Genomic DNA, 27,898 nt, shown 5'->3' with positions numbered 1-27,898 from the left:
ACAACATGCATAATGTGTTTTTGCTCATCAATGACATAAAAGCGTATTATATTTAGAAAAAATACTGTTCAATAGTAGTAATTATATATTTTTTCTTTACTGTGCGTTGTTATGGTACATAGAGATAATTCTTTTTTTCATAAAGTCCACTTTATAAAACATGCTTGTAGTTTCACCAAAATCTATCTACATAGGTGCACGTGTGGCAAATGTGTGAAAATGCAAAGCGAGGCAGAAAATCTTTGCTGTCACGAAGTGCAACAGGTTGTAAATACATTGTCTTTTAATGATTATTACAGTGTGTTATGCGGTGTTATGCTAGCACACACTAACGTTAATTGTAATATAGTAATCTACAAATAAATGTATGTGTTGTTTATGAAAATGATTTTCTATTGTTTGTTGCATTAACTAAAAAAATCTATTCTGCAATGTGTTTTCTGTGTAGTAATCGAATTAAGTTATTATTCAGGTTGTAAGACGCATAGGGCAAACTGAAGTCCCACCAACATGCATGATAGATCATCCAGGCTTTGAGGCCAACTGCCTTAACCCATATACACTGCAGAACATCTACAACATCTACAGAAGCGACTACGGCCCCATAAGGCACAGAAATAGCAATAAGTATGTATTATTGAATAAATTAAGGAGTACATGATACAAAATTTAGTCACTTTAACTATTTATTGCAAAACTTATATTAAAACTATAAATGAAAAGTACTTATTCATATGTATAGAAAATACATTTATGTACACACATATTCACAAATATTAAATATTGTGTTTTTGAATTATAGGCAATTCCGCCATCTGGCGTATCGGAGCTTTGTGAGCTGGTGCTGGGGCTACTTAGGTCGGCATGTCCGTGTTGTTATTCCTTCCTGTGTTGTAGCCCGGATACGCCAGGAGTTTCCAGATCAGTCTGGTCAATATGTTGGCTTTCGACCACCTCTTGACTAAATCTGGAAACATGGCGGGCAATTGTTTCCTCCTTTGATGGTCTCTCAAATTCTGCACAAAGTTCAGGGGGAACAGGAATGGTTTTCAGTTCCTCACCAAATGGAGTGGGGTCGATTATCACCTCTTCAAAGACAAGATTCAGTAGTTCTTTGACATAATCTTTAAAAAATGTATAGATGTAAATTTTTATGTAAATATTATGTAAAACATTACTTTTCAATAATAATATATGTTTTATCACTTACGGTGTGTTGGTTCAGTTTTAATTGGCCGTACTATGAATTCTCCTTTTTTGGATTTTGGCAGCTCAAGTCTGTACATTGGCTGTCCTGCCAATGTTGTGGCTTGTGTTCGGTTCGCATTTTCATTGTAATGTAGCACAGCAAGGTACTGTCTGAAAGGACAAAGCATTCATTTAATTATATACACACACATAATAATTACTATTCTTTGTAAATAACTGTAGTACCTGCACAACATTCCCATGAAAGGAAAAGACACATTTTTGGGTGTAAATCGGAGAATCAAGCTATGGAAAGCCTCCAGGGATGATGTTTGGAAATGGTGGCTTAGCTTTTCCATGTTCTTGAGAACCCTCTTGTTGGAAAGGACTTTTTCAACCTTGCGGAGAGCTGCTGATGCTAAATTGTCAGAGAATGGTATTACAGAAAAAACTATGTTACGTATAATCACTATTACATTATTACGTCAAATAAAAGAAATCCAACTTTTAAATACCTGGTTTAAACCATTTCTTGGGGGCCTTGGAAACACTTACAGGATGTTCACACCTCGGAAAGATGGAATTGTCATGTATGTGAATATTCTGTATGTGATTGAGAATTGATAATATTATAATTTAACGTTTTCGATGTTCCGCGTTTACATACCCGGACGTGACTGTTATTTTGAGTTTTCACACACCTGCATTTAAAGTATTAGACGTAAGGATTTTTAACATCAACCCTGATACTACAGTCTATTGTCATCACTTCAAGAGTGCAGATGGACCGGCTGCTGAAGAATGGGTCGTTGGTGAAAGCGCAGTCTTCAGCCTCCGAAGCAATAAGAGCAGAAGTTATAGGCCCCTTCGTTTTATTTATCAAATTCCATTTTCTTCTCTTTTAATTTGTGTGTATTCTGGCTTTAAATGTTTGAAATTTTCAAGAGCTAAATACATTTTGTTAAGCGAAAAGCATGTCTAATAAACCATAAACTTGAACAATTTTAAAACAATTTATTAAAAGTTTAAGTTAAAAATGTCATAAAAACAATAATTCATTATTTGTTAATAACGTTTAGTGAGAAAGATATCGCTTTTTAAATTATGTCGCCAGACGGTCCTATCATATGGATATAGACTTTATATTATTTCACGTGTTCTTGTTTAAGAAAACCAAGCTATTTGAGCATGTGAAAGTTGGCTTCCTATTCCGGCTGTAGAGGAATTCCTTCGTCTGCTCAGCAGACTCTGAGACAGACAGACTGTGAAACGAGTTGATTTGTATTTTTTGTTTTAATTATTTTGATAAATGCAATTTCAAACTTTGCTTATCTAAATCAGATGACGCTATTCTCTAATCTCAGTTTTAGCCCATTTTTCCATCAAGTTAGATTTTTGGACTAACCCTACCCTTGCCTTTCATGCATTAAATTTTGAATTCTAGTTCAAATACCAGCTTTTATAATCTTAATGTAATTGTATATGTAGCTTTTAGATTATGAACACTGAATTTATGAACAATCCAATGAAAACACTGGCCCCCCTCACTTTGTACGCCCTAGGGGTATTTAAACGCGGAACATCGAATACATATATATAATGTTATATTATAACACATTTGACTAATCTATATTACTCGCTAATCTACAAAAAGGTGACTACTGGTCCACATTTGCTATGGCTGAATATGCTTTCATATAAATGTTTTAAATATTTTTTATATTAACCCAGTGTTTCTAATAAATCTACTTACTGCACTCATTCGTTTTCCTGCATATAAAATATTACTTAATGGGAATTCCTTAGATCCAATTTTTCCCAATTCTCTGCCATCTCTCCTGTTCTGTCATCGACTTGAAGGCGGCAGCAACAGCCAATCACAACGGGAGTTCCAGAAAAGAGCAGGGTCAATTGCATTTGTTGTCACAAAATCGCAGTGTCCCGCCCCCTTAGTGCCAAAAGTCAAAATGACTCGCGCGCGCGTAGAGTAGCACTTGCGCGTGTAGTCAGTACTGTGCGTGAGCGATCTGCTTTGATTCGGGGGTTTGTTATTTCCCCTCGCAAGTGTTGATTTATGTGCACAATCTTGGTTTTCGAGTTCAAGTTAGAGATTTGCGATATGTACAGGTTCACACTTTACGCGCGAGCGTTTTCAGTGTGCTCGCGCAGCTGTCATCTGCTTGCGCGCTGTGTTTACACGCTCACGTAGTTTTGTCCAATTTCTAACGCCGTAGTTGTTCACCAGTAATCTCGTAAAGCGGAAGAAGCACACGAAGCAGGTTTGCCAACTGCCAAACTTAAAAAAAAAAAAAGAAGAAATGTGGAAAACCTCATTGAAAATGGATGAACTTTGTTATCAAGTCTCGGAAAAAAAAGAGAAACGCTGATAAATGTTGTTCAAAACAAAAGGAGGAAGACTTTGTTATCAAGTAATTTGATCATCAAATTGTAAGTTATTTATGATTTATTAGGCTGCCGTGCCTCAATTCATTCTGGTTGCTGATGTGAGCTTAATTTGTGTTTTTGGTGTGTAAGAGTGATTTTGACTGTGGTCAGTCTTAAATTTAACATATTGTGAATATTTGCTGTTATTCTGCATAACAGTGACATTTTATCAGATAAATGGTAAATTTACTATGGTCAGTTCCATACGTTTAGTTCACTGTAACGTTACCAGTTTATTATTACGATTTATTATAATCACAGTTTATTCGCTGGTGAATCTCTGTTTACTGTCTGCTAGTGTAGGTTTTCTTTGATGCTGGTTTGACCTGGTTTAAACCAGCTATGGACCAGCACATTGCTAGTTTAGGACCATCTTAAAGCAGCACATGACCAGCTTAAACCAGCAAACCAGCATCAAAACATACCAAACCAGCATATGCTGTTTTTTTCAACAGAGTACCTCAGTCTGCCAAAGTCGTTGTTGATCTTTCCAATCTTTATAACTACCAGACATTAGTGAATGTTCTCTCATAGTTTAGAGAACACTCAATGTACTGTGTCTTAAAATATTTACAGTAAATATACAATTTAAATAGCTTAAATAGATTAATGTTAACGCCGCGGCTTCAGTGGAACGCTGCATTTTTTGGAATGGATGTGAATAGAAGAGAAGCTTCACTACACTGAATAAACCTCTTATGTGAGGAAATAGTTATTCATGTAAATAATCGACTGCCTGTCCATTAATGCTTAACATGCTTTACACCAAACAATACATTTGTTGGTAACAATATGTAGATTTTACTATGATAAAAATGTTAAACTGTGAACAGCGGCCACTGATGTCACTGCCATTATATGATTGGCTGAGTTGCATCACGTGATCCATGTTAGCCGTCACGCTTTCTCCAAGATGTTTTGTGGTCAATGTGTGTGAGGTGTACAGCTGGAATCTAATAAAGCCGAAGGGTTAAGAATGAGAAAAACTCTTTCCATAATAATCAATCTGGTTCATCTGGATCTGTTACAGCAGTTTTATCTCCACACATAAAGACAAAAGTTAATGTCAGTTTACTACATACAACTTAAACGTGTTTGTTTTCTATTTGTGAACCCCTATAGACGAGCAGCAGATATAAACTTAATAAAACAAAAGAATACACGTGAATTTACACATCTGTTCTTCAGACTCATCTACTGACAGTCATGAGTAAAAGAAAATATTCTTACTGGCTCTATTAAAATCTGACCTTTATTATTAAATAGTCCTCTTTCTTTAATCAATTTACATGATAGATAACACATTTTTAAATATATTCATGCGACTTTATTTGCCTTTTGTTTAATTGAAGAGTATTATTTTCATCTTTTTTATTTTGGTGAATTTGTTCATGTCTTTTTATTTAATTATTGCTCTTTCAATTTAAAGCAGTTTTGTTCCGTATTTAATTTACAATCTGTAAATCAGGACTTTTTATTTTCTCAAACCTCTCGTGTTGTTGTGAGATGCTCAGTGTGTCTTCACTTCAGGACACTCACGCGTCATTAACAACAAACAACTTTCATTTAGATTTAGGAGTTTAAATACGTATGTGCAAGATACATTAAAGTATTTTCAACTATCAGGAAATTATCTGTACACATTTAAACCTGAAAGCTTTATTTATACACACCTGACAGTCATTTAACAAAATCAACAGTTCAGATCAACTCTAAAACTATTTTCATTTAGTAACTGAGATCTTAATGTTCATGGTTCATGTGAAGTTTCTGTCTACACCCTTAATTTTTGTATCTGCTATTCTGACGATATCTGAAGGTATGTCATTTCTCTCTCTCTCTCTCTCTCTCTCTCTCTCTCTCTCTCTCTCTCTCTCTCAATTTTCAATTTCAATTTAAATGTGCTTTATTGGCATGACAAAATGTACATTCGTATTGCCAAAGCATTTGCAGCTGGGCTGCTATTGATACTTAAAATATGAGATTGAAACATATTTCACAATTTGTACCAAAAGACACTTCTGTTGCGTCACAACTGGGATGTAACGATTCACTCAGCTCACGATGCGATGCGATTCACGATTCTGATCTCACGATGCAATTTATTCACGATTTACTCACGATTTATTTTTACAAAATGAGTTGAAACAAATTAGAAATGAACAACTTCCCTTGCATTATTTCTTAAAGGCTTCACATTTCTTTGTATAATAAAATTATGTTTTATTTCAAATAACAAAACTAAACTGCAATTTTATAACAAATTAATAATAGAAAAGTCTCTTTAATATAAACAAACTAATACTGTCTGAGCTTTTCTTGGATTTTTTTGCATTTAAGAAATATCAGCATGTCCACGTTTAGGTTTGCAGTGAACATAGCGGCCCCTGCTGTTCAAAAAATGTATTGCGATTCAGTTCAAGCCTCAACCGATTTGAATCGTCACTCATTATAATCGATTTTCAACCGGCTCACGGTGAATCGTTACATCAACACAGACATCTGAGATTCTATAAAACAACCTTAACCTTAGTTTTCATTGAAAATACATTTGTTTTAGGGTTCACAGTGAAGGGTCCGTCAGGTCCTCTGGTTGTTCCTCTGGGAGGTTCAGTTCTTCTGCCCTGTTCTGTTGATTCACTCTCATCACTGGAGGGTCTGGAGGTGGAATGGAAGAGATCAGACTCACAGACTCTCATTCATCTGTATCAAGATGGAGATATTAGACCAGATTCCCAGCATGAGGATTATCATGACAGAGCTCATTTCTTCACTGAGAACATTAAACAGGGAAACTTCTCCCTCCTGATGAAGAATGTGAGACAAGAAGATAAAGGACAATACACATGTACGGTTCACAGTGGACAAGAGACTGGTGAAACTGTGGTGGAAATTAAAGATGTTGGTGAGTTTGATCACATGAGTTCTTCACATCATGTTTAATAGAATTTTAGAAATAGTTTTATGTTTTACTTGATATGTTTTCAGAGCGTCTGATAGTGTCAGGATCAGATCAGTCTTTATCTGTGTATGTGGGTGAAGACGTGACTCTGAACTGCTCTGTGGACTCTCACATCCCACCTGAACACATTGAAGAGGTTTCATGGAAGAAAAGAGTTAAAGATGAACACATCACAGTTCTGCTCTATCAAAACAATGAGACTTTTCCAGATTCATCAGATGAGCAATACAGAGACAGAGTCGAGTTCTTCATTGATGAAATCCACAGAGGAAACTTCTCTCTCAGACTGAAGAGAGTCAGAACTGAAGATAAAGGACTTTACATGTGTCACGTGTTTGCTGGACGATTCTCAGACAACACAACTATAGTACTGCAACAAATGGGTGAGTCAATTAAAAAAATATAAAAACTGTAACCGCTCAAACGTGTAGTTATTTACTTTTGCATCAGTATTTTTAAATTTAATAAGTTCAGTGCGAAGATCTTCATGATACTTTAACAATTTTAAAATATGTGCCACTGACTTGTTATATTAGGAGACCAACCGTTGAGGAATATTGACACTGATTGTTTTCAAAAAACAAAGAGTAAATATTGAGTAATGGCACTGAGCATGCATTAACGATGTGGGCAGTTGTGGTCTAATGGCTAGAGATTCAGATTCGTGACCAGAAGGTGGCCGGTATCGACTGAGGTGCCCTTGAGCAAGGCACCTTACCCCTACTTGCTCCCCTGGCGCTGCGGTGATAGCTGCCCACTGCTCCGGGTGTATATGTGTTCACCACTTGCAGTGCGTGAGTTCACTACTCACTGGACGGGTTAAGCTCACCATAGCTGACAAATAGGTCACTCTCAGAGAACATGTCCAGTGGAGGATAATCAAGAACTGGCCAAAGAAGAAGTCAATGGCTGTGGTTGAGGTGGATGGACACAGCATGGGCTGCCAGATGACCCTTTAACAATGCGACACACACCCAGGTCTGATCAACCTGCGGTGGGCCTCCCTTGGCTGAGGGTGTCTTGTGATAAAGGGCCGAAACACCTGACGATGTGTCGGGATTGATGGGAACCAAACAAAGGGCATTATCAGCAGCACCTCACCACCAAAAGAAATGTCTCTCTGATAATAGCAAGGAAAGGTAAGTATGCTATGTATTTCTATAAACACTTATTCCCAAACACAGAGGATGCCTACCCGAGCAACCCAGTGAAACCTCAGACCTCCTTTCCTCTATTCATATTCTTGACTGCTTCCCCCTGTTATGCATAAGGCATGGGAAATGTCCTATTGGGCCATTCAACTGTGCTGAAATAGTGGGATTATAACACCTAGTCCTATTAAGTGAATCTGCTCAACATCACATTTGTGTATTAAAAATGAAAGGCATCAACATTCTTGTAAAATTTTTCTGTATTCTAAGAAACAAGGTCACATACAGGGTTTGGAACAAAATGACTAACACAAGTAAATGAAAACACAAGTTCAGCTCTTTAAATGTCACACAGACGTTTCTTATTTAACAGAAGATGTTAGTATTACACAACTGAATCTACTGACAGTCTAAGGCCCGATTCACATTTCGCGTCTAAAACCGTGCGGAAAACGCGAGCGGCACTGCGTTCTCCTTTTTTTTCCCAAAGCGCCTTGACTGCGCTCCCCTGGCGTCTGTCGTCGCTAAGCAACCATGGGCCACGATAGCCGTTGAGACGAGGAGGTAAAAACAAATGATATATGGATTATATGCACTGAAAATACATTGCAATAACTCTTTGTCTCCATTTTCATTGAGCTTGTCTATATTGGTTAGTTGGTTCTTGTGACATGACCTGTGGTGCGCTTGCGCCTTTCTGAAAAGTTGAGATTTTTTCATCTCGAATCGGCGTCGACGCTCATGAAAAAAAGAGCGCGTGGCGACCGCGTCACCCCCTATTTCCACGCGGCTGCCGCGAGTCTACATTTAAAATAACGAATATGTGCGCGGAAAAGACGCGAAATGTGAATCGGGCCTAACAGCATATTTCATGTGTTTCACAATATTGTGTGTGAATAACTGATGTATTGACATTCAATAATGTGTGTGTGTGTTACAGGTTTCTCTTCTTTACACATAATGGTGTTGATTCTGTGTATTACTGCGTGTGGATCTGCTCTTCTGGTCTGTTGTCTCATCTACTGCAGAAACAACACGGGTATGTTCATAAGAAACATTCTTCAGTAAAAAATTTATTTTGGGATGATTTTTGTTTTTTAATCAAATATAAAAACGAAAGTGCTTTGATGGTTTTCTAATGTTATTTTATTTTGTTTGAAGGATTGTTAAATTATCGTATGTTTTGTTAATCTTTAGTGTTAAGTGTTTTCATTGGTGTCATGATTTTTAATAAATTGTAATACCCTGAGTTTGTCATGAGAATAGCCTTTGCTGCTGATATGGTGTTAGAGATTAATTAAACATTTTCTTCAGTTCAGAAAGTAACTTTATTTGTTCTTGACAGCACATGACACACAAGATAATAAATAAACTTAAATAAGTCAAATGAACCTCTGTGATTCCAAATTTGCACTTCTAATAAATATAAAATATATAAAACATTTCCTCAATCACTATAGACAAACAGCATTGCTTCCTTTTCTAAATGTCACATCTCTTTCAGGGTTTCGTGTGGAAGACTTTTATTTTGTTTCCAAGGGAAATTTAATGGTTCTGCCCTGTTTCATTGATCCACAATCACAGACAGAGGGTCTGAAGATAAAATGGAGAAGGTCTGGTTTAAAGGGTCCTGTATGTGTGTATTAAGATGGATCTGAGGTCCAGCATGAGGATTATCGTGATCGAGCTCATTTCTTCAAGGACATTTAACATGGAAACTTCTCTCTCCTGTTAGAGAATGTGACCGTTAAAGATGAGGGAGAATACACATGTCAAGTGAACAGCGAACAGAGATCTGTGTTTTCATTCAGTCTCAATTTAAAATGTATAGATGGTAAGTGGACAGAATATAAAAAGTATACTACTGTCAATTGAATAAAAACGTAAATATAATTTAGTCCTTTAGTTTTATATATCAAAAGTGTATGTTTCTGGAGAGTAGATATTTTATGTTGTAGTCTTGTAATGTTGTAGAGATGCAGATGTGTTTGTGTGAGATATCTAAATATAAACGTCTATGGCGTTTATTCAGACCCAAAACTCACACGCATGTAAATGGATTGATGTTTTAGTCTGGATTTCTTAGACATAGCCCAGCCATTTTTCTACAATTCTCTTGTCCCTTTTTTTTACCTTCTAGATGTGGTGTGACATGATATCTATATACTCATGCTTTCAATACACTATGTTTTTGAGTAGAAAATAGTCCTGTCATAAACAAACATGTCTAAAAAAATCCAGGCTAAAACGTCAATCCAATTACCAGATTAGGAGCATAAAAATTTGATTTAAAGCATTAATTACACTATGATTTCAAACTGACATCTCACTCATATTTCATTGATATAGTCACAAACTGTTCTTTACATAGGCAAATTTTATGTAGAAAACGGTAAACCACAAAAAAATACTTTAGCTGGATTTACACATGGAGGGCCACATGTCACATTCAGTCAGGGACTATTTTTCCAGTGGAATGAAGGCTTTAAGTAATTTAAATTCATGAAAGTTGCATTGATACATGTTCTTTGACTTTATTATTTGTATTGTGTTGTAACCGTTTTATAAAAGAAATAACAAACTCGAGGCTAGCGAGACTAATTTAACTGTTAACAGCTTGAGGGTTAAGGGTTAACGTAGTAAGCTTAGTTAGCTTTAGCAAACTTTAATAAGGCCCTGTGCAAACATTTGCAAGGTAATTTTAATCTTAACTATACAGGGCAGGCAGCAAACAATCAAAGACGTGGTCACAAGCATGGGTCGAGGCAGGCAGCAAAGGTACACAAAAAACACAGTACAATCCTAGTTCCAAAAACAGTGTTATCCACCACAATGAGAAATGCTCAGAAATGTAGTTGATACAAACAAGACCTGGCAATAAGTGACTGACAGAAACCGGTATAAATAGACACAGTAAATGAGACATAGAGATTATGCCTGTCACTAATCAAACGAAACAACCAATCACAAATGCGAAGTCAACAGTCACCTGTCCTGCCCCCAAAGTCTCGAAACTCAGCTTGACGATCGAGCGAGTGTTGAGCAGTTGCGATAGCACAGAAAGATTTGCTCGAGCGCTCATCCCAGCCCTTGCTTGCGTGACTGCATTTGTGCTCGCTGGGCAGAAAAGAGCCCTCCCAAGGATTCTTTACCACTCGCGGATAATGTTCTGCAAGCTCGCCGAGTATAAATGCACCCTCGAGGAGGTTGGTTTGGGTGAGTGGACTAAATCTGAGCTGGTTTTGCATCAGTTTGGTGGTTTTCAGACATTTACATTTTATAAGCGAATTCGTCCAATGCAAGTGATAGTCTGCTGCTGTTTTTCCTGTATCTCACACACAGGGCCTTAATTGGTGCTAAATCAAGACAGATCTGGCACCTTCAAGTTTAGATCCGGTGTAACACTTGTTTTGGGGATCCCCTTCCTCATATGATACTGAAACACTTTCATACTGATCTGCAGTCTACATATGTTTCCTGAAAATAAGCCTAATAGGGCCAATGAAAGTCAACAATTGTCAAGTGCTCCGGCGGCCGATAACTTGCATTTGTACGAGTGATGCACAGCCACTTTTAACAAATAGTTAAATAAATTAATTTCTGAAGCCTTGGATTAACTTTAAATAAATTCAAAGAACGGACTGCTTTCACGTAATTTCTAACAAAATCTGGCCAAAAGGATGCTTTGTTTGTATACATTGTCATGCATAAATTATCATTTGCTTTTATTTTGCCTTTACAGTTCCTTCACATTAGATGTTTGTCTTTTTCAGATCTTTCAGATTCAAAGTTCATTGTGGTATATTCTTGTGATGTGGTTGTGCCTCTGGGATCTTCAGTGGTTCTGCCCTGTCTAACTAAAAAAGAACCCTTACCACCCGAAGGACTGAAGGTGGAATGGAAAAGATCAGGTTTAGAGAGTCCAGTGTTTGTTTATGAAGATGGAGCAGAGGTTCAGAATGAGGACTATCGTGATAGAGCTCATTTCTACACTGACGACATGAAACACGAAAACTTCTCACTCCTGTTGAAGAATCTGAGAAAGGAAGATGAAGGAATATACACATGTAATGTTTACAGAGGGACCGTGTTTTCACGCTTTGTTCACTCAAATTTGGTGCAAAGACTACGAGGTAAGTCAACAGATAAGTATAAAAAATTACAGGAGCTTAAATCAGTCCATGAGTTTAACTGAATTTAATTAAAGTAGTTTTCAAGTTTTTTAAAACCCATGACCACATTAACTATAACCACAACATCAAATGAGCAAACCTTTAAAAGATTAGATATTGATATTGACACAGGTCTGACATCACATCAAGTGTTTTACAGGAATATTTCTTGCTTTATTTTATAGTTTTAAATGAAATTGCATCTGTTTGCCAGTAGATCATTGATGCTCTATTTTGACTGTTCATCTTCTCAAGGGAATTTGTATCTGTTTTACGAAGTGGCAAATCTTTAATTTTTACGATAAAAACATGCTACAGGCACACAGAAAACAGTATGGGTAATTCTGTGTCTTGTGTAAAAGATGGATAGAGAAAGATAATACATTGTGTACTAGACTTAATATTTGATCTAAATATCGGTAAGGGGGGATTCAGAGTGAAATAACAGATATTCTAATTTATACAACAGTTTTTTTCTGGTTCTTGAATCTGATTGGCTGATAGCCGTGCGATATTCCACCAGTATCATCACGGGAACTGCTTCACCGTTTGTATCACTCCTCCACTAAGCACTAAACTGATGTGAAAGTCAACTGATACGAAAACTGAATGTAAAACACACTCAGCACGGGACGGGAGGGAGACGCCCTTTAACAGAAACTGTCAACTGTAATGGAAATAACACATTCTCTGTGAGTTGCCTTCTCTCGCATTCATTAACACACACTTTCTGCTTCATTATTTCTCACTTATAACTTAACCTGAAGCAACACACCGCACATTATAAATACGTCACGGTTTGAAATTAGTAACGGATGTTAACTGTTACGCTGGGCTGAAATTACTGTTTTAAAGACACTCCGATGGTGTTTCTGATTTATCTACACACTTGTGCCGTCGAACTGTTGTATAAATGCAACATTGCTCTCGTGGTCGTATTATATGGCTGTAAATCATCGGCTATGATTGCCTCTGGCCTAATCACAGCCGTGATGATATATAGCCGTATTACACTCCTACTCGAGCGATACTGCATTAATATATATACAGTGGTGTTGTGGTGCCTGGAGAAGTGAGTATACTGTTAATTTATGCCCCAATTTTTAAAGCGGATCAGCAAGGGTGAACGCCCTGGTGTTTTTAATGTAGCAAGGTTTCCACCACCCTTGTTTTATGCGTATTTTGAAGTTTTGTATCAGAAATGAGTGATGGCCACAGAAGAGGTGCAGATTCTGCAATCGATACTGGCCAACAGACTATATGAAGACAACCTGGGCAGTATGTAGTTGACTTCCTTGACATATATATACATTATCTCACAGAAGTGAGTACACCCCTCACATTTTAGTAAATATTTTATTATATATTTTCATGTGACAACACTGAAGAAATGACACATTGCTACAGTGTAAAGTAGTGAGTGTACAGCTTGTATAACAGTGTACATTTGCTGTCCCCTCAAAATAACTTGGCAATTAATGTCTAAACCGCTGGCAACTAAATTGAGTACACCCCTAAGTGAAAATGTCCAAATTGTTCCCAAAGTGTCAATATTTTGTGTGGCCACCATTATTTTCCAGCACTGCCTTAATCCTCTTGGGCATGGAGTTCACCAGAGCTTCACAGGTTGCCACTGGAGTCCTCTTCCACTCCTCCATGGTGACATCACAGAGCTGGTAGATGTTAGAGACCTTGAGATCCTCCACCTTCCGTTTGAGGATGCCCCACATATGCTCAATAGGGTTTAGGTCTGGAGACATGCTTGGCCAGTCCATCACCTTTACCCTCAGCTTCTTTAGCAAGGCAGTGGTCGTCTTGGAGGTGTGTTTGGGGTCGTTATCATGTTGGAATACTGCCCTGCGGCCCAGTCTCCGAAGGGTGGGGATCATGCTAATGACATGAACATGTACATGTTGACATTCATGTTTCCCTCAACTCAACTTTATTTATATAGCGCTTTTTACAATTTTCACTGTTACAAAGCAGCTGTACATGAGACATATTGACTATGAGCACATCAATTAAAGTTATATACCTGTAAAAACAAGAAAAAAGGTGAAAACAGAAGACAGACATACCCACATACAAACGCTCCACACACAATATGCACACGTACTAACACACATGGACGGACACATATACAAGCACGCGTACACACACACACACAGACACGCGCGCACAGTGAAAACACATATTGAAGATAAAGGAGAGAGAAACACAGGTGAAATATTAAACAGACTATAAATTCCTATATGCAATACTAATTATGTAAAAACTTTAAAATTCGAATTCTAAAGCAGCCCCCCCAGCCAGGCAAATAGTGCAAGACAGTATGCAAACGGTGGCGAGGAACCCAAAACTCCAATCGAGAAAAAAAACAAAGGAGAACCCAGGCCCAACCATGGGATTCCAGTTCCCCTCTGGCAAAAGCTGCTGCCTCTGCACAAGCTCGACAGTGCTTGCACAACAAGGCTAAAATAAAAAATAAATAAATTTACTAATAAGGTAAATTATAGATTTAAGATTATCATTAATAATCTAAAAGCATTTGAAATTTTGTAGTGAAGTTGTGTCAAGTCGTCACGTCCTTTATCCAGCTCTATCCTCTCAGCTCTTGTCAGGTCGCCACTGCCATCAGGTCTGGGCATGAACTGCATCCTGCTCACTGTGGTAACCTCGGAACATTGAGAGAAGACTGGCTGAGAGTAGAGTACTGTTCTGCACTCTTTGATGCAACACGTACATCAGTTGTTGTTGGAAATATTCCTGGTTCCTGTTGATTTAACTAATGCAGCCTAAACCCTCAGAGGATTTATATTATGGAAGTATAGTGTATGCAAGATTAAAAAGATGCGTCTTTAGTCTAGATTTAAACTGACAGAGTGTGTCTGCCTCCCGGACAGTGCAGGGAAGACTGTTCCAAAGTTTAGGCGCTAGATAGAAAAAGGATCTACCACCTGCACTTGATTTTGATATTCTAGGTATTACCAACTGACAGGACGCCTGAGAGCGTAGTGAACGTGAAAGATTACAATAGAAGTTTGCTTAAATACTGCGGAGCTAAACCATGTAGGGCTTTATAGGTAATAAGCAGGATCTTAAAGTTAATGCGATGCTTTATAGGTAACCAGTGCAAGGTTGACAGAACCGGGCTAATATGTTCATATTTTTTTGTACGTGTAAGAACTCAAGCTGCCGCATTAAATAAATGTGAGTTAGGGGCAGTCGTGGTCTAATGGTTAGAGAGTCAGACTCGTTACCAGAAGGTTGCCGGTTCGATCCTCAGGGCCGGCGGGTAATGACTGAGGTGCCCTTCAGCAAGGCACCTTACCCCTACTTGCTCCCCGGGCGCTGCAGTGATAGCTGCCCACTGCTCTGGGTGTACGTGTGTTCACCACTTGCTGTGCGTGTGTTCACTACTTTCTGGATGGGTTAAATGCAGAGTCACATTTCGGGTATGGGTCACTATACTTGACAAATAATTGAATTATAATTATATAATTATAATTTTCTCGTGGGGAATGGGCGCCATCAGTCAAGCTCGCCTAGGGCACCAAATGGTCTAGGACCGCCACTGCCAATTTGATGCAGTGTGTGGCATATGGTCTGAGCACTGACAGGTGGACCCCCCACCCCTTCAACCTCTGCAGCAATGCTGGCAGCACTCATACGTCTATTTCCCAAAGACATCCTCTGGATATGACGCTGAGCATGTCCACTCAACTTCTTTGGTCGACCATGGCAAGGCCTTCTGAGTGGAACCTGTCCTGTTAAACCGCTGTATGGTTTTGGCCACCGTACTGCAGCTCAGTTTCAGAGTCTTGGCAATATTCTTATAGCCTAAGCCATCTTTATGTAGAGCAACAATTATTTTTTCAGATCCTCGGAGAGTTCTTTGCCATGAGGTGGCATGTTGAACTTCCAGTGACCAGTATGAGAGATTGAGAGCGATAACACCAAATGTAACATACTGTACATGCTCACCTGCACACCTGAGACCTTGTAACACTAAAGAATCACATGACACCAGGGAGGGAAAATGGCTAATTGGGCCCAATTTGGACATTTTCACTTAGGGGTGTGTACTCACTTTTGTTGCCAGCGGTTTAGACATTAATGGCTGTGTGTTGAGTTATTTTGAGGGGACAGCAAATTTACACTGTTATACAAGCTGTACACTCATTACCTTACAGCGTAGCAAAGTGTCATTTCTTCAGTGTTGTCACATGAAAAGATATAATAAAATATTTACAAAAATGTGAGGGGTGTACTCACTTCTGTGAGATGCTGTCTGTGCATTTTAAGACTTTTAGAGTGTAAATTAGATAATAGCTACAACAATGTCTGTCTTTTCATGTTTTTCAGCATCATTAAAAAAGTAAACACATGGTCGATATTTTTATACAAATATTACCAGATTGGTATGCAATCTATTGTTTCCGTGTTTACAGCCTAAACACACCTGAATTCCCTGCACTACACACAACTGGGTATACACAATGCCGACTGATAAAGAAGTGGGTATACCCTGCATATACCCTCGCCTATACCCTCAAATATACCTGTATATAAATATCAGGGCCTGTATTTATCAAGCTTCTGAGAATTACTCACAAGAACACTGCTAAGAATTGACTTAAGAGTGAAAAAGTTTATTATGAAAAATGATGTGTCAATGTTGTTTTATTAATAAATGCCTTTCACGAAGTGGTGGGGACACGATCAACTTCCTGTCCCACCCGCAATTACGTCTATGCAGGGGAGTACCGAATTTATGTGTGTATTACGTGGAATTTACGGTTCCATTGGCCAACCCCTCTGTCCACCACATGTCTCTGTCTCCTCAGCCCCATCACAAGCCCCTAGTGGCAACTCCTAAGCACTTGAGAGACCTCTCGAGCTGTCTTAAATAATTGGGAGAGTAAGAGTGATTCTTAGCTTTAAGAAATTTGATAATTTGCTTTTATTCTTAAGTTTGGAAGTATGAGTAAATTTCATGAATTCTCAGCGCTTAAGACTAAAATGGCACTTTAAGAAGCTTAATAAACACGGGCCCAGATCACAGATATCTATCAAAAAGTTTAAAACAATAGCGTTTATGGTCAAAACATTATAAGGTTTATAAAGCAGAGTGATGATCTGAAACCACAGAAACAGTCCAACCAGATAATCACAAAGAAAAGAAGAAAACACACCAATCAAAGACAACATCATAGATGTTTATAAGAACTGACATGACTTAAAGAGAACTGATCAGACTACAGTTTACATAACATACACAACATAACTAAACAAACACTAAACACATTTCTTAAATTCTAAATGTTTAATAAAGTAAAAGTGATGTATTCGACAAGCTGTGGTACTTCATACACTTGTAATGTGACTTCTAAATGAAACCTTTTAGTGAAATGTGAACACACACAATACAAGATGTTTGAGATCATAAAGAACTGAAAGTAATGCAGATCAGTGAAACTGAACGCAATCTACTGTTTTCTGTCAAAAGAGTAGTGTTGGGTTTTGTTAAGGATACAGAGTCACAGTAGAAATCTTCCTCTCACATGTTATTGCTGAAGTATTACATGTGTCAGATAAAATGTCATTCAAAGTAATGTATTGAAAACAGTGAAACTCTGATTGATTCATGGAGTTATTTCTAGGTTTGTAAACATGGCTTTGTAGTTTTTACTTATTTGTGGTTATAGTTTTATAGTGTTGTAATGTAACAAAGTGAAAATACTTAAGTACAGTACTTAAGTATTTTTTGAGAGTATCTGTACTTTACTTGAGTCTTTATATTTCCGCAGACTTTTACTTTTACTCCACTACATTTCCTGAACCAATCATTGGTTAAAGCTCAACGTGCAAGTGCTCTCCACAGTTAATTTCAACACAAGGTTTTAATGTACTGCTTCTTTTAAAGATAAACAGCAAATTTGTCAGTTTCAATGGATGATCAATTGACTGGGTTGTTACTGTAAGGGAAATGCAAGGATAGAAAGAAGGGCCAGACAGATTTGTTATGATTTTGTTCCAAGTTGTTCTCTAAGAGGAATAATATTGGGAGTGGGAGGGAACTATCCTTTTATAAAGTTATAAATTATAAAGTAAAGTTATAAAGATGTGGTTTCTGAACTTGTATTTTTATAGTTTACCAATTTGGCAACATGTTGTTCCTGATAAAACTACTGAGCTTGAGACAGAGCTTTTTCAAACTTGTACATTTCTATGTAAGCACCATTTTTTATCTTTGTGCTAAGTTTGTATTAACAACATTTGCTTCAACTTTACTTTTAATATTAAGACTTACTCATATTCTAAAAGGTTACTTACACTTCTACGAAAGTAATTTCCTGGCAAAATATTTGTACTTTTACTCAAGTATTGCTTTTAGGTACTTTATACATCACTGATGACAATATTACTATAACTCTGCTGTGTAAAAGTTACCCATGATGCATCTGGATGTGTAGCATCTGCTGTGCTTGCTTCTACTCAACTCAACTCTGTTCTATTTATATAGCGCTTTTTTACAATTGTCATTGTCATTGGCGGAGCCAGACAATTTTCTTAGGGGTGGCCAGACTGAGACCATAGCTCACACAGTGGTAGCACAGAAACTGATATCATCTTTTTTTTCCCCTATGTGGCAAGTCACTGTGGATCTAGTATTGTTTCTTAGTCACTCACTCATTTACTTAAACATGCAGTGATTGCCATGTAGAATTACATCATGAAGATCCACATAAGCTTTTTAATGTGGTGTCTTTTTAATTGGTGATAAAGCTCACACCATAATGACAATTTACACGACATAAGAATATACCAGAATGCACTTTTATCAAACAAACATTACAATATCACAGAAAAACCAAAATATAGTAACCTTAACATTATGGGCAAGCATTTCAAAAATATTCCTTTGCAATACTTTGCATATTATCATTTGGCTGCCAACTGCCAACCAAACATTTTAATTCCCTTTCAAGGATATGACACAGACAGACCACCACCATTAAGCTAAATCAGCACTGAAAGTTGACTTTACTTTTAATGGCCTTCTACAACGCTCTTTTAAATGACACTGACACAGTGAAACTGTTTATAGCTTGTGACTTTCATACTGCTAAGTTAACAGCCTATATTAACTTGGCAAACTTTACCATGTCTGTTTCAACTTCAGCACGCCAGCCATAATATACATACATTAAGACAAGAAACATTTCAAACATAGTGAATAAACTTAATTCGTCTTGTTAACTTACCTGTGACCTCTTCTCTCACGGCGGGAAACAGACAGTCTTCCTACTGCACGCGCAAAGTCCGTTGGAGCACACGCGAACAACAACACTACTTCTTCTTCTGTAATTGTGTTGGTGGTTGAAATTCAAGTTGAGTGTATTACCGCCACCTTCAGTTTGGGTGGAGAAGTTGAAATGCGTCCATATGGGAACTGTGTTCAGAAATGGTTCCGCAAAAAAGTCGCCGGCAAAGCGGTAGGGGGGCCGGGGGCTGGCCAAAGATTAATTTATGGTGGCCTTGGCCACCATTGGCACCCCCTGGCTCCGCCCCTGGTCATTGTTACAAATTAGCTGTACATGTACAGGACACAAAGCAAACACATACTGTACACACACACACACACACACACAACACAGACTCACCGAACACACCCTCATGCACAGCACACACACAGACAGACACACACACACACACACCAGACACATACACACGCTAAACTCATACACACATCAGACACAGCAGTGTATCACAAAGCACAGAAGAGATGAACAGAAATGTATGAAACAAGAAATTTATGAATATTATTAAACAATTTTTTGTACATTTTAATGATCTATTGTTGTTGTACTCTCTATTTTCAATTTTAGATTCAGGTTTTCGTCTTCAAATGTTTCTGGCCATCTGTCCAAATATCATCATGTGTTTTGCTTTTGTCTTCTGGGGTGTTTCTGAAGGTCAGTGTTTATAATCTTTATATTACTCAAAATATTCATTACACATCTGTGTGAATTATACAGCAAGGAGTCCAAATCCTTCGGGTTTTTACTTTTACTGTTTTTAGCTGCAAAGTTCTTTAATGTTTGTCATTATTCATGTGTGTTTGTGTTTCAGGATCTGTGAGTGAGACGGTCTGCTGTTGTGCTCTTTATATTCTCAGACCTCTCCTGTTACTCTGGACGGCTCCTTATATCAATGATTTTAAAGGTTTGATGTTTGTTTGTGTATCAGAGAAGCTCAACACATGAATCATGATATAAGATATTTAGACTTCATCTATTCTCACTCTCAGTACATAAAGCACTGAATTTGCGTGTAATCTTCATAGTATCTCCTTGTCAAAATAAAGTTAAAACTGTTATAAATGGAACAATGACATCTTTTATGTTTTACAGACAGAAATAAAACACTGATACTGAAGTACAGTTATGTTACAGACTATTTTGTTTTGACAGCTGTTGTTTATCCAGGTAAAGAAATTCAACACACTTAACAGACATTATCATAAAAACATTCAAATGTGCTTCAACAGTCTTATACGTTGTCAGAATTAATGTGTGATATTCTGAATATTAAAGGATTAAACAAAAGTATTACTTTGTGATTCTATAAGCTGTTTATTCATTTAGATTTATGGCTGTGCTTTTATGTAGAATTGTTTATTTTATCTCCTCTGTCTTTCAGCTCTTTTTACAAATACTTGGCAGAAAATTCAGAATTTTGCAGAATTTGACAGAGTCTTGGTATTAATCCTCTATGGTATCATTTTTGTGTGCTGCTCCTGCAAAGCCGTTTACAGTAAGTGTTTCTGTATGAATATCTTTCTATATGTCGTCATATATCTGTGACATTCAATCATCCGTGTGTATTCAATGATGTCAATGTTATTATTTCTCTTGTAGTTTTAGAAGCAGAGTTTGGAAACAGGAGTAAAAAAGTAGTTAAAATATTTGACATTGTTGCTGATTTTACCTTTGAAATTCTGCCGACATTACAATTCATCCTTCTGTTCTACACATTTGCATCAGCCAGAGGAGGTGAGTTCACATTTATCTGTGATCTGAATGGGTTTTTTTTCATTGAGAGTAAAGTGTGTGTGGGATCACTATTATCATTAAATTAATTCAATGTAGTTTTGGTGTTCGTTCATGGGGTTTACATTTGTTCTCGATCACTTTGGATCATTTTTCGAATGATACTTAACATTCTCCAAACTGTAATTTCAATGGTCACAACTGCTTGCTGGAACATCAAAACTCTGTGCATGTCTGCAATGTCTCTTGCATGTCTGCAAAATGTAGTAAGTGATTTAAAACATTTAGTTCTTGCTTCAAAAGCTAGATATTTTGTTAGACAATTGGCCAGTGCCACCAAAATAGAAAGTGTTTTTATTATCGTGTGAGCCATACTAATCAAAATGTTTAATTTTTTTCACAATGGCAGTCATGTAACAATTATTGTTATTTACAAATTTCGGTTACACTTTATTTTACAGTGCCCGTGTTACAGCGAAGTTATACATTTAAGTAGTGAGTAATAAAAATTAACTACATGTACTTACTATAGGGTTAGGGTTAGGGTTTGGTTTATGGTTAGTTACATGTAGCTATGCATAATTTATAGTAAATACATGTAACGTGTAACAAGGGCACCGTAAAATAAAGTGCTACCCAAATTTTATGCTCTACTTTACGGCACTGACTTTTTACTGTAATATACAAAATTGTTATAAAGCTTACAGTAGGTTAAGATTTACTGGGAATAATCAGTACTATAGTAGTAAAGATTTATAACATAGATTTTTTTGTTTAAATGGGTTACATGTAAACTGAAAAAATAGCTATTTTTATTTTTACAGTAAATGTTTTATACATTTTACAGTAAACAACATTTTACACAAAATAACATCCATAACCATCACCTACAGTGATTACTGTAACTGTAATGTCTTCACAAGCAGCATCTAACAGAGATGTCTGATTTTGTGGCAGATGGTCGTATACATTCCACCTCCATGCTGAAAAAAATCCTTACAGTATGTAAAAAACTAGTGAATGTGCTGTGGGCAAACTTCATCTACAGTATACGGTTCCAAATCTGCTTGATTGGTTGGTTGATTGTATTTTGTGTTTTAAATCAACTGGCAGACAATTTGTCAATTTAGTGGACATTACAAACTTTCCATGACATAGATATTCACAGAATATACATGCATGCCTTATAGCAGGGGTCGGCAAGTAAATTTGCCATCGGGCCAAAAACAAATTCGCCGCTAAATGGCGGGCCAGAACATAGTCAAAGGATAATTTAAGAAATTAATTGATGAAAAATGCAACTAGAATAGCCTACTTTTAAAAATATAGTTATTATATAATTACATAATAGTCATATAATTATTTAACTTAGCCTATTTTTTACACTCCTCATGTATTAAACTGCATTTTTTTGCCTGCTGTGGTATTACGTCATGTGCAGAGTGATGTTAACATTTAAGCTAGCTAGATGGTGAGAGAAAATGGCCCTATCAAAGAGTCTAAGGAGGAAAGTTGACAGCGAAAATAGGGCATACAAAAAGGAATGGAAAGACAACTATGCATTCATCCTACCTAGTTTTGTGAATGCAAAGCCGGTGTGTCTTATCTGCAACGAAGTTGTCGCTGTTTGCAAAGAATATAGTATTAGACGGCACCACGAGACGAAGCATGGCACCTTCAAGGTGGCCTTCCCTCTTCAAACAGAGGCACGAAAGCGCAAGTTTGAAGCACTGACAGCAAGCTATGCACACAGCAGCAGGGTCCTTGTGCGGGGCTACACAGATCAAAAGAAAGTGACGAATGCGTCCCTAAAAGCATCCTGGGTGCTCGTACGACAAAAAAAGGAAACTGAATTTGCTTTGTTATTGTTCACGTGTTGGTGCTGATGCCCCGCATTATAAGCCATCTTTTCAATGCTTCACTGTTAAGTTTTTTCATACCTCATTTTATTTCATAACAGCTATTTTAGAAGTGCGACAGACTCCTTTGTGTCACGTTCGGACAAGGAGAGAACCCAAGCGCAGGCAGCTTACATGTAACAATGATTTATTAACTAATAAAACACTAAGCAAAACCCACAAGGGGGAAAAGGAACAAGGACAGAGGGAATATCTAGATAAAACAGGAACTTACACTAACTAAACTGGACGATACCTTGGAGAACATGGTGTAGGAACAAAACGACAAGACTTACATGGACAAGAAACAAAATGAACAAGCACAGGACAGAGAATACTGAGGGCATGATAAAGGGAACCAAATCAAGAGGAAACAGGTGTAGGGCATCAAATCAATAACAAGCAATAATGAGGAAACGAGAGGGCAGGGATGCTGACGAGACACGAGAAAGCACATGGCATGTCTAATACAAACAATGCCATGTCTTTCTCACACTAAACATGTGGGTCTGTCATGATCCTGCCACAAGACTTAATAAAACATGATCAAGAGAGGCAGAATCATGACACCTTTGAATATTTCAGAACTTTTCAAATTAAAAGCTCTCAATTCATTTCAAAATAGGTATAATAAATAAGGTTCTATCTGCGTCTAAGCAGTTTTGAGATATTGAGCTTTAAAGTTTTTGCATTACATATAGCAAAAATGTTATGAGGAACAAATCTCTTTTATACATGAAAAAGACAGAGACTCTTAATGTATTCTAAATGTACAATATCAACATTTTCTGTAATTTTTTTATGTTTTTTTTTGGAACAGGTCAAACGCAGATAGAACCTTCTGATTCTGAAAAATCACTTTCGGTTTAGAATTATAAGGTTTAATAAGTGCCAGTGAGGAGTTCTATGGTGCAGTCGTAGGACCGATGCGGAGGAAGAGAAGGCATAAAGACAGGAGAAGGGGCAGGACCCAGACAAGACGAATGACAAAAAGAGCTCCAGGCCAAAACAGAATTTTTAACTTATTATGCTGTTACAACCAAGGTTGCCCTAATATGATAGGAGTATTGGGGGAATCGAGTATGTAAAGCTTAATACTCTCACTGTGATTACCAGAAAGGTGAGGCTTACGTGAGGTTTGATGTGAGTTATGGCAGTGAAGGGGAGACCCGGTAGCGTCCAGACCGAGTTGGGCTGAGAGAGGGGGTTGGCTGGAATCTTCCACCAGCGCGCTGTGGCAGCTTCGATAAAGTTTCCATCAGCACCTGAGTCGAGGAAAGCTTGGCCGGAGTGACAGTGTCCAGCGAACGATAACCGGAACGGCAGCTGGGTGTGGGAGACTGGAGATGTAACAGGAATGGTGCCCACCCGGACTCTGCTACGGATTGGCGTGAGCTTTTAGCGGGCACTGGAGGACCTGATGATCCGGCTTCCCGCAGTAGAAAGAGAGTCCTTGATGCAATCACTACTGCTTTTGTTGCGGGGGAAAGACGTGAGCGACCCAGCTGCAATGGTTCGTCGTCGGTGCTGCTACGAGCGTGGTCTGAAGAGTGTTGGCTTACCGGACGTGCCAGGAGGGCGGTGAGAGCTCGACGGTTGTTCAAGCTGCTCTTGATCCTGAGGCAGAGGTTGGTAAGGGCTTCCAGATCCCGAGGAGGATCGAGAGTGGCGATCTCGTCTGCAATAAGTCGCAGGTGGCCGCCAGCATTTGATTCTCCAGTGTGGTCAGACCGTTCTATCATGACTGTCACAGAGGAGGCGGAAAATAAAGTGTGGGTAATGGATAATTTATTAAATGTCCACAGAACAATATGATGACAGTCCACCAGGCACCACCAACACAGTCCAACGGGAACAACACACCAGAACCACTAAAGGAGATCTTGACCCACGAAGGGAGAACGCGAAGCGGGGAGAAACCTCAACCCATCTGAAACTCAAAGCTGTGAGAGATGACCACTGGTGGAGAGATGCCTGGGTGAAGAGAGCCGAGAAGTCCGAGACGCCAATGAGAACTATGGGGCACAAAAGAGAGCTAACAGAAAAAAGGCACTGGAGACGACTAAATGAGAGGGAATAAATAACTGAAATAAACTACTGTTTGTTTAAACTATAATCCGTGACTATGGTCAAGAACAAAGGACTTGAAAACTAGGACTGAAACTAAATAGGATGACTTTGGCAGCCAGGAAACGGCTGTAACATACAATGGTTTGACACAAGACGAGAGAACGAGAGGGATTAAATGGGAATACCTAAATGACAGAAATGGGCTGCAGGTGAGAAAATAATGAGAAAACAGGGGAGCTACTTATCGGGGAGAAGGCTACAGGTGTGAGAGTGATGTGGTGATGCGAAACCGGTGAGGGGTAATGCCTGACTGGGAGACATGGGGGCGGGGCACCATACACGTGATGAGCTGTCAAACGGCACTCCACGTGTTCTACAAAACAAACACACACACCCACCCCAGACACAAAGCCCCGACGTGACCGGGATCACAACAGAGAGAGTCAGGAAAAGATGGACGGGTTTACACAGCTCACTACAGTAAATCATTGTGCATTATCGACATTCTGCTTTAATAAACCAATAAACTTATTTATAAAGATCAATGTATTACAGCAAAGTAAAGCAGAGTAAAGATTAAAAGCAACATGAACATCTCAAAATATCATTATGGAGCATTTGATTTACTACAGAAACATGATCAGTTTATCTGGATTTTGTATCATCTGCACATTAAAGTGACATGATGCACTTCCATCAATCTGTGTTCATGCCCAGTTAAGGAGTAAAATACAGATAGGAGCCCTGACTCTCTTTCACCTGTCACCCCTGAAACTATAAAACCTGACTGTAAATCAGAGGACATGTAAATAAATGATTCATCTTTCATATAATAAACCATCGGTGTCTCAACTGCAGAAAAATGTCAATAAACAATACTAACAGGTTGTGTCTATATATAACTTGCTGTGCTGTGGTATGAACTTGACAACAATTTAAATACCACAACTATATTATAAATGCATTATTTTGATTGTATAAATTATTTTTCTTCTGATCCCCCAAATTTCTGACTGTAACTCCTCCCAGAGCTTTCAAGATACATCCACCAAACTTTCCACAAACCTTCAGACTGGACTTGAGTTGCTATATCTTTTCTAACTGATCCGGGTTCTGGTTTTCGAAAACCACCAAAATCAAAACCACCAAAATTCCCATAGATTTAACAGAACGAAAAACTTTGACGGCTCATAACTCAAAGTAATGACTTTGTATAAACATGTGGGATAACCAAATTTGAAGAGACGGGCAGGCTCTTTAAAGACATCACTCAAAATGCGGTGCAAGTTATACCCATGGGGCATAAGAGCCACCACGAAATTGCCCCATAGACATATAATGGGGAAGGAAATGCCTATATAAAGGCATTATGAAAGGCCCATATGGCATATCTTTGCAGCACAGTGCTGTAGAGACAAGGGGGTTGGCTCATTTTACTCAGGTAACCAATCAGTCTCTCAACATCATCATGAAGCTATAAAGCCATGCCCATACCAACCAATCAGATTATTTTAGTAACCGTTTAGCCAGATCTATATCTCTGCATAAGAACATCAGAGACATGGGGGTTTGTTCGTTTCACTCATGCCTGGGAGTATTATCAATTGGGAGCTGCCAAGCCATATGCATAGCAATCAAACAGATTAGTTTAGCAACCCTTTAGCAAGACCTATATCTCTGCATTAGAATATTATAGAGACATGGGGATTGGTTCGTTTCACTCGTGGCTCAGAGCATCATCAATTGGCATTTGCCAAGCCATGCCCATAGGAACCAAACAGATTATCTTAAAAAACGCTTAGCCAAACCTACTGTATATCTCTGCATCGTACTGCAAAAATTGACTTCCTTACTTAGTATTCTTGTCTTGTTTTCCAGTATAAATGGCTAATAATTATTGAATCAAGATGCATTTTCTTGATGAGCAAAATGACCTAAGAAAATAAGTCTTGTTTTAGACAAAAAAATATGAAATTTCAGTGAATTTGTGCTTAAAACAAGCAAAAAAAAAAGAGCTGCCAATGGGGTAAGAAAAATAATCTTGAATTTAGTGACTAAAAAAAGGGTAAACCTTAATTCAAGATTATTTTTCTTACCCCATTGATTGATTTTTTGCTTGTTTTAAGCACAAATTCACTGAAATTTTATATTTATTGTCTAAAAACAAGACTTATTTTCTTAGGACAATTTGCTCATCAAGAAAATGCATCTTGATTCAAGAATTTTAAGACATTTATACTGGAAAACAAGACAAAAATACTAAATAAGAAAGTCATTTTTTTGCAGTGCAGAACATCGTAGAGACATGTTGGTTGGACCGTTTCACTCGTGGCTTGGAATATTATACTAACATTGTGCTAATCATATTAACATCATGTTAGCAACATGCTTATCATGTTAACAACATGTTCATTATGTTAGCATCATGCTAGCAACATGTTAACAACATGGTAATCGTGCAAGCTAATAATGCTAACAGCATGCTAGCAACATGTTAACAGCATGCCTGTTTATTATGCTAGCAACATGCTAATCATGCAAGCATAATGCTAACAACATGTTAATCGTGTTAACATGTTAACAACATACTAAACCCGGTTTCCGTTAGACCCGGTTTTCACAGACTAGGGTTTTGTTTCCATCATATTAGAAAATGTTTAACCTAAAACCTTTCAAACTATTTTAAATGTTTCAGGCCAGGCTTTGTTAAGCCAACATAAAGTTTGTTCTCAAAAACAAAAGTTTGTGACCGTTCAGTGGTTCAGTGATTTTATCTAGAAAATATAACATTGAAATAATTACATAGATTAGACTTTTCTTATCACGTTTGTGCATAAAATTCATATTTGTCTCAGGTCCCATATTTGTTGATTCTTCTCTAGAAAAATGTTTATTAACTTTGTCATACTGTAAATTCAGTTTTACTTGTTTTTAGGGCTCATATAAGACTCGGCTC

The 27,898-nt window shown here is 37.8% G+C and overlaps 2 protein-coding genes across 4 annotated transcripts in view; both read left to right on the top strand.

Moving 5' to 3' along the window:
* The window catches only part of LOC130561320 (butyrophilin-like protein 2), a 48,209-nt gene extending 38,635 nt beyond the window's left edge, over positions 1 to 9,574 (top strand). For 2 of the 3 annotated variants that reach the window (XM_057345552.1, XM_057345551.1), the window contains exons 2-5: positions 6,194 to 6,538; positions 6,622 to 6,978; positions 8,687 to 8,785; positions 9,251 to 9,574. In XM_057345552.1, the coding sequence (XP_057201535.1) occupies positions 6,194 to 6,538; positions 6,622 to 6,978; positions 8,687 to 8,785; positions 9,251 to 9,393 (944 nt within the window). In that variant the 3' untranslated portion in view covers positions 9,394 to 9,574. Of the gene's footprint in view, positions 1 to 6,193; positions 6,539 to 6,621; positions 6,979 to 7,131; positions 7,735 to 8,686; positions 8,786 to 9,250 lie in introns of all 3 variants that reach the window. The other variant, XR_008963806.1, reaches the window with a different exon arrangement.
* Positions 9,457 to 27,898, top strand: part of LOC130561239 (uncharacterized) — a gene marked incomplete at its 5' end in the record, with an annotated part of 37,029 nt that continues 18,587 nt past the window's right edge. Inside the window, 7 exons of the mRNA XM_057345443.1 lie at positions 9,457 to 9,580; positions 11,520 to 11,879; positions 19,811 to 19,897; positions 20,055 to 20,147; positions 20,336 to 20,410; positions 20,625 to 20,738; positions 20,843 to 20,977. Coding sequence (XP_057201426.1) covers positions 9,457 to 9,580; positions 11,520 to 11,879; positions 19,811 to 19,897; positions 20,055 to 20,147; positions 20,336 to 20,410; positions 20,625 to 20,738; positions 20,843 to 20,977 — 988 coding nt within the window. The remainder of the gene's footprint in view (positions 9,581 to 11,519; positions 11,880 to 19,810; positions 19,898 to 20,054; positions 20,148 to 20,335; positions 20,411 to 20,624; positions 20,739 to 20,842; positions 20,978 to 27,898) is intronic.

The sequence above is a fragment of the Triplophysa rosa genome, linkage group LG11 (assembly GCF_024868665.1).
Source record: "Triplophysa rosa linkage group LG11, Trosa_1v2, whole genome shotgun sequence".
Lineage (NCBI taxonomy): Eukaryota > Metazoa > Chordata > Actinopteri > Cypriniformes > Nemacheilidae > Triplophysa > Triplophysa rosa.
Note: the sequence above shows the minus strand (reverse complement) of the source record. Positions and strands in the feature narration are given on the sequence as shown.